Here is an 8,050-nt window from a genome sequence, read left to right on the forward strand (position 1 = left end):
CTTCAAACTAGCTTCAGTTGCTATGTATTGCTACAAAAAAATAACGTAAAATGCGAAGTCTCGTTTTGAGTCTCATATTTTCCAAATCTCTGAGGCCATAATATACGTTTTTGTTGAATGCCGTGTGGTGGCGCTGCAAATAATTACGCTCACTGTCAAATTTCTTTTATTTCACTTCCCACTTCACGTCACTTTTTTAGTGCTACATGGCAACTGAAGCTAGTTTGAAGAAACAAAGGAAAACCAATACAGCCATAACAAGTGACACTAAGAATAAAAACCGACCATCTACAGCTGCAATTCAAACCCGGGCCTTTTAAGTGGGAAGCGGGCATTCTACCTCTGCACCACTTTGGTGAAGCTGCGCGCAACTCTTAAATGACGACACATTGCAGGCTACCAATTACAGCGTCAGAAGCGGCTTGACCCTGTTTGGGCTTCACTTTTCAAAGCTTGTTCTGAGTGTTCCCCTGTTCTAGTACACTCTAATTGAAGGTACTTTTGGATGCTATTTTCAAATGGATAATGATTTCCACTTTTATGAAGGCTTCTTAGAACTGTACCATAGTCATACCAGTCAAAACTAGTGACGGTATTTTAATGCAAATGATTTCTGAGATGAGATCGGATTTGTGGGATTTTTGCATGATTGTGCACCTAATGGGTAGAAGTATATGGCCAACGGCATTGGTGGCATTTTGTGAAAACAGCATGTTGATGCATTGCCTGGGACACTGTTGGCCATGTCCTCCGAAACTTTTAGTGTTAAGTCATGCTAAATCTTGCTTATCTCTTAAGCGGTATCACTCGAGAATACTGCACCGGATAGTTCAGTGGTTGAAAACAATGGCCCTTTGAAAAAAACATGAAAGTAAAAAGAATAAAGAACGCAAACAAACCTCCATTGCACCTTTTCTCGTTTCATGCAAAATGCAGCCCGCCGCAGCCACTCCAGCGGCTCGCACTCGGTGAGCTACACGGGGACGGACACCGGGAGCAGCAACGGGGGTGGTGGCGCGAACGGCGGCGGAATCGGCACCGGTCTCGACCAGGGGAGCCGCAGCGTCGGCCGTACGTCGGCCTCGAGCAGCATCGGCCGCGGCAGCACGTTGAGCAGCCTCGGCCGGAATAGCACCAGCTTCACGAGGACCTCGCTGAATAACCTGACGGTGTCGTCGTCGCTTGTGTACAAGCCCGGCGGCACGACACCCAGCAGCGGCATGACAGTGCTGAGCTCCACGCCGTCGAGGCAGCAGCCGTTCATCGTCGAGCAGCCGTCTTCGGGACCGTTCCTGGTGGAGGTGACACGGAGGAGCTCGGCGTCGGCCGTGGTGCCGCCACTCTATTCGGGAAGTTTTGGAACGAACATACCGAGTCTCGCCGCAAACCTGAGCAGTCTCGTCGGCATCGCTGGGACGTCGGCAGCCGGCATTCCGACGAACGTCCCTGCTACGTCCGCAAGTGCCCTCCGGGAAACGGCAATGGTCTCTGGAGTGCAGTCAACGGAGAAGGTTAACATCTGAGCAAGCTTTGGAACACTTTGAGCATGGAGACCACTTGCAGCTCGTATGTTTTCACTTGGTTAAGTGAACAAAACTCGGCGATCTCACGCGATTCTACCGCTACCACTATCCGCAAGCTATGGTCACTAATGCGTTCCAGGAGGCTGCGGAGGCCGCTGGACTCGTCCTCAATGAAGATAACATTCAATCCGAGTTGAGTGGGCAGATTATCTAGATGACATCCATGTGCTTGGTTTACCAAATGAGGCAAAATGCACATACATCTCTATTCTATTACCGTCATGGAATGCCTCTCCTGGTTGACGCTGCGTGGAGGGATTCAATCTGGGCCAAACTGTCACCACAGATTGGGACATCACATAGACGTTTGCAGCATGCTGGGTGTGCTGCAAGTCTGGATGATCTCGGTCGGTGTTGAAAGAAAATGTGCAGCTGCAGTTCTGTTAGCTGGGCTTTGCAAGTGCAACAAGGTGATGCTCCCAGGCAGAATGCCATGAAAATCTTAGAAATGTCAAAGTCAACAAAGTCAACATCATAGTCAGTGTATGCACTTCAGGTGGCAAGGTGATTTGTTTAACCTGTGCATTTGTGTCTTTCATTCATTTCGTCAACATGGTGACCATGACCTTTTGATTCGACTGCAACTGTGAACTTACTTTACAGTTGTCCACGCATTCTGAGGAGTGTCTCCAGTGGTGCGACTCAACGCCCAGTACACTTTGTGCGCACTGGTTAGAAGTCATACCTGTGCACTTTCACTTGTTGCGCCGATCGAGGCAGGACCCGTGGACCTAACATACCTCGTTCTCGTGGCACACTTGTGATTGCGAGAACGTTTTTCTGACCGACGTGGTCAAAACCCTGCAGTATGATACTTTCTCTTAAGCGGCTCGACACGTTGTTGTCGTCGTACCTGGGAACCATGCCTCTCTTTTGTCACGTGATGGGTCTGACTTATAGTTTTTCTCGGACCTGTGTTTGGGAGTGGAAGGAAAAATACGAGTAACATGAACCTAGTACCCGAGTTGGAGTGAGAGGGGGAAGGATGTCAGTTTCCAGCCACAACCGCAAAGTTGACTCTGCCGTGTCCATGTTTTTGTTTCGTGTATGCGTGCGTGTGTGTCAGTGTGTCTGCGTCGTACCTCATTACCTGTGATGACCGCAGTATGTCCACTATGTCGCAGAACACAACAGTGCCGCGTGCAGTCAAACCTTGATATTGCAAATACAGATGTAACAAGTCATCGTTATAATGAAGTAAACGAGGGATAGTCTTGCCATTAATGCAGTGTTGCGAATATACACTTATAACGAATTTTCGGATATAGCGAAGAAATTTTTTGTATCAGATGCGACTTCGTTTTAATGAGGTTTGACTGTGTCATTTTTTTTCCTTTTTTGAAAGTGTCACATCGCCTTTCAGTGTTGTACTTTGCAGTACTGCTGCTGCGTTTCAAGAACTTGCTGTTCGAAGTCCGTAGGTTTCTCTTTTATTGCTATTTTTGCTTGAACTCTCAGCCCAAATTGCACGAACTGAAATCTTGTTTCTTTTCACAGCGTTTGATCTTGTTTTGACGATATTTAGTTTTGAGCCATCGCCATCAGTCCCAACTACTTAAAAAGTGCGTGGTCTTCGTTTTGGTGCTGATGTTTCCTTGTCACCCCTGTACATTCTCATGGCTCTGTGAGAATGTCTGTGTGTGCTCTCTGCTTATTTGTGTGCTTCTCGCGTAAACACTGCAGTTAAGAAAGACACCCTTCTTTATATGAAGCTGCAGCCTTGTCGACACTAGTACATCAAGTGTGTTCCTTCCAGGTTTAAACGCCGTAACAGAATGCCAACTGAAAGGTGTAGTCTAAAGGGATCAAATCGTTTAACCAATGCTTTTTTGATGAGCACTGTCTTATGTTTTAATACGAATCTGCCTTCCGACCTTACATGACGTCCATGTTTCATATTCCTTCCAGTTTGTGTGACAATGTCTTATTCGCCCGTCTTTTGACTGCAGTGTGAATGGGGCAGTTAGTGACTGATTTAAATACACATCTCGTTCTGATTCTTGCAGGGCTGCATATTCTGCAGTTATACTTGGGGTATTGTTGGCGATGTTGCGCAGTTCCACGAGCAAGCCTGTCTTCTGAACGTTGCGAGTGCCGTAACCATGGAGTGCAGTTTGCGCCTTCACTTGAAAAATTATCCTGATGTTTGCTGGCGACCCAGCGAGGATATCTTTAAGAATCGAGATAAGTTTATGTTCAGGTTTAGGTTCACAAATTTAGGTTCAGGTTCACAAGTTTAGTTTCAGTGCATATTGCCACGTGCATATTGTCACGCAGTATAAATGAACTGTTAAACGTGTGAGCTAAAAGAAAACTGCCATATCTTTTGGTGATGCATAGCGTTATCGCAGTTACATGTGCTGAGATATCGGGCATCTGTAGAGCACACTGATCCTTCTTTCCAGATTAATGCAAATCTATGCAAACATCATGAACCATGCATATCTTTTAGATCTAGGTTCAGCAAATGCAGATATTGCTAAGTACAAATTTGCAATGCAATCTTTTATTTGCAGTTTATTTGTTATAAATATAAAATTGCTGATGAGATAGATAAATCAGAGCTCAACGCGTCTCTGTGTGACACATTGCTCTAAAAGCTCATGAACTACAATGCACATATCATACTGTTGGCCAATTCAATTAACAGTGTTATGGAAGAGATTATCATCACGGTATAGCATGTTCTGCAGACAAGCTTTCTCAGGGAGCTTTGTGTATATTACCAATTTTCAATCTGTACCTGCTTTCCGTGCAGGCACCGATAATATAATGTATGAATGCTTGTTGCACCGTGTGATTAGTTTCTAGGCATCAATATCTGGACGGGCCTGTCGTGACAGACTTGGTTATTTGACCGCAGGATGGCATGCAGCCACATCTAAGGCCTTTCTTTTTTTTTTGCAATAGATGTTCTGCAACAATGTTTGTGAAGCCCAGGAGCTTATGGATCATTTCTAATCAGGGTAACAGCGTCGGTTTAGGTCAGCATTTCCATGTACGTCTTGCTTCCTCTAAAAACTTGAGTGAGATGTGATGTGTTGGAAGGTACATGCATTACATGGGATAACTTGTTAAATCTGATGGTACAGCCCCTTGGCATTTGATCTTGCGAAGCTGCTTCATCGTTTCATCCTCGTTGTAAGAAAATTTGTGGGGTGCAGTTAGATGACTATATATAGAGATGTTAGAAACCTTTTGTAAAATTTCAGCCGGAGTTCAATGTCGAAGAACCCACTGTTGTGAATGTTTTCGGCAAACTGCTTAAAACATGGTAACGTTGAGCTTACATTGCTAACTGCGAAAGTGTCACTCGGCAAATAATCTGCTTCTTTTTTCCAAGAAAGGTGCCCGATTTGCCGCAAACTTCAATGCTTTCACGATATGTGGTGCTTAATGAGGAAAGGGCTGTAAATGGCTGAGGATAAGCAGAAATGATCGTTATCACCCCATCTGTGCCAGTACAAATGACCACATTCTTTTGTTTACTTGACGCTTGTTTGTCACCAAGGTTGCTATGCTGCCCTCAGGACGGGCATGGCAACAAAATTAACCTTTCGTGAAAACTCAGTGAGCTAAAAAGAGAACTTTTTTTAAGTACTCCAAAACGGTGCTTACATGTTGTCACATCAGCTTCAAATGTAGCTACCTTTTTCTATGTAGACAGAAGCCCTTAGAACAGCTCTTTACCCATGCATTAACACCGAATTTCGAATTAGGTAGGCAGGTCATCATGAATATTTTGTTATAATTTGTTTCTTTTTTAATCATTGTCATCTGCTACACCGAGTGGAAGATTGCAAATACGGCAATGTTGCTTCCTCTGGACATTTGACAAAGGGTGGCACAAAAGAGAATGAAATAGGCGATTAGAAAATGCTCTGCCCTGGTGCTTTGATTGATCAACCTAGAATTTGTACTAATAAGAGCAATTCTTGAATGATTTGGCATGCCTATCTTGGGAAACCATTCCGTGACATTATTATTTTGTTTTTGATTTCAACAGTTTGCCCATGCAACTGTCATTGTTTACAATCAATTTTTTTTTGCAATTTTCATCACAAATGAATGGCGAAGCATTCGTGTGCTTAAACCTCGATGTCATTTAGACGGTAGCATTAACCACAGATTGTGCAACCTTTACTTATCCAAGTAATAATTCTTTGGATTGAAATGGATACAGCAGAAGTGTGTAGCACCTTGGAGCTTAACTAATCTTTTAAAAAGTCACAATGGCACTGAAAGCCAGAGGCAGGAACTTTAGGTAAATCCATGTACAGCCAATTGTATCCATTCTATTTGGAGCATAGGCATCCAACTGAACAATACTAGCGACACATGCCGATACTAGTGCAAGATGTCTTTTGAGTACACTTAACATGAAAACGCTTGCGCTACTTCCTTTCGCTTTGTGGAATAATGATGCCAATGTTTTGTCGGTGTCCCACTTCAGTTACGTGGGGCGTTTAATTGCTACAATTGTAATTATCATTGCATACTGCCGTGCATTAGACAAACGTGCAAAAGCAGGTAGCATTAAAGTGTTTTATTTGTTCCATTAATCGAGAACTATAGGTGTGATTGTTCTGGTTGAATTTGCGATATGGATACCAGTGTCTGCTGTCATCCTCTTTAAGTGTCAAAGCCAGTTTGTGTTAATTGTATGCATTGTGCACTAAATGACAGCATCGTGAATTGCATAAGGTGCCAGTTCGTGGAGTGTTCTAACTTTTACTTCTTATTTTCTTGCTTTGCTAGTATGGAGCTTAATGTGTAGAACTATTTCTGGAAGTTCACTCTCCGGAAGTTGTTCTAAGGAAGCCGGAATATTGCCTATGCCCTCTATGATGACGCAGTTGGTAATTAATAACCGTGGTTGTATTTTACTATGAGAACTAATTTGAAGGGGATCAAGCTCATGCAATGCCACTTCATATTTATGTTTCTCTTCATTTCTAATTAGCAAGAACCTTTATATTTTAGCTGCTGTCATCCTCTCTAACTTACCGTGAAAATGCTAACGTCTTGCTAATGCAACTCCTTAATTCTTACAGATTTTTTTATTTCTTTTGAAAGCTGGCCCTTAAGCACAGTAATTAGTATTGCGTACTGAACATGAATAGCATCAACTGCACCTGTAGCCAAACCATACAATGCTTATTCACGATTTTTTTTCCTGGTTCTTTTTTTTTTGCTTTATTGCTGTTATGAAAGCACTAACAGCAGCTTATTTCGTGGTGCTTGCAAGTCATGAGTAAAAAACTCGCTAGTCACCCTTCTAAGCCTTTCGTAGAAGACTTTTGCTGACGCCCTCTTTTCAACGGGTACCAGTTGTACATACTGTACAAAAAGAAACTACAACAAAACAAGGTCGTCGGACAATTTTGTTAGGTGAGACGTCCAGTAAAGCTTAGAACAATTCTTCAAGCATGTGATAAGGAACACATTGTCTGTACATAGTTTGTGTTCCACCCTCGTTTCTGGCTTTGGTTCTTAACCTTGCGACAGTGCGTGTGTCCGTGTGTGTTGCCTCAGATGACCTCTTGTGGAACGGACTTGGTTCCTACGAGCGGTTTTAACAGTGGCTACACTTTCGAACCTTATCTGCAGGAACTGAATGCTTGGTACACCTAGTCTTGAACTGAGGCACCATTTCCTCTGCTGTGCGAGTGACCCTTGCGTGATTGTGTGACTTGCGTGTACCTCCCCTCGGAATGAAGCGGCGGAGGTGAATCTACATTTCAGCGTTTTTCTACTGATTTGTAAGTTACCGTTGGCGAATGGGTTGAAGAGGTTTCTTGTTGTATTTTTACGTTCCTGGGATTTAGTACTATATCGAGAACCTGTCAGTGCATTGCTTTTTGTATTGCCTATTAAACTATCACTGCGGAAAGATTGTGTTGTAAGCTTCTTCTCTGCCGATAGTTTGCTCAATACGCGTATCCGCCAACGATGACAACAAAAGAAGACGGTGAAGATTCACTTTTAAAAAAATGTTGCAGTGGCTTAGCTCGGCTATGCCAGGATAACGTAGCGTTAGCAAAGGTTCAGCTAATTATTCTTAGCTTTCCTGATTGTCTAAGATTAGCTTGATTATCATGCTTACTGCTGCTCTAATGACACACACACGGTATACGTATTATGTGGCACATATATATTTATTTTGACAGGCAACTACTTCGGGATGCGATGAGTTAAGCTTCTCCGCTCTTCTGCGTCGTTAAGCAGCATTTGCGCCTCCTTCTTCATGGCTTAACCACACTGGCAAACGCCAGTCAGAGGCGCTATCAAGCGGCTCCAGCGCAGTGTCAGACGGCGACTGCACAACGAAGGCGAACTGCTGCGCGCGCGCCGGCGCCAGTACGTCTACCTCGGCTACGACGTTATTCCTCTGGAAAGCGCAGACCGGCGGCATCGAGTCGCGCGCTGCAGCGGCGGAGTGCGCGGGAGTTGCCGGCTCCGGTGCG

The 8,050-nt window shown here is 44.0% G+C and overlaps 1 protein-coding gene across 1 annotated transcript in view; it reads left to right on the forward strand.

Annotated features, from left to right (window-relative positions):
* The window catches only part of LOC119401764 (pecanex-like protein 1), an 83,145-nt gene extending 75,675 nt beyond the window's left edge, over positions 1-7,470 (forward strand). The window contains exon 38 of the mRNA XM_037668734.2: positions 937-7,470. Coding sequence (XP_037524662.2) covers positions 937-1,523 — 587 coding nt within the window. The 3' untranslated portion in view covers positions 1,524-7,470. The remainder of the gene's footprint in view (positions 1-936) is intronic.
* The last annotated feature ends 580 nt before the right edge of the window (positions 7,471-8,050 follow it).

This window comes from Rhipicephalus sanguineus, chromosome 8 (genome assembly GCF_013339695.2).
Source record: "Rhipicephalus sanguineus isolate Rsan-2018 chromosome 8, BIME_Rsan_1.4, whole genome shotgun sequence".
Taxonomy (NCBI): domain Eukaryota; kingdom Metazoa; phylum Arthropoda; class Arachnida; order Ixodida; family Ixodidae; genus Rhipicephalus; species Rhipicephalus sanguineus.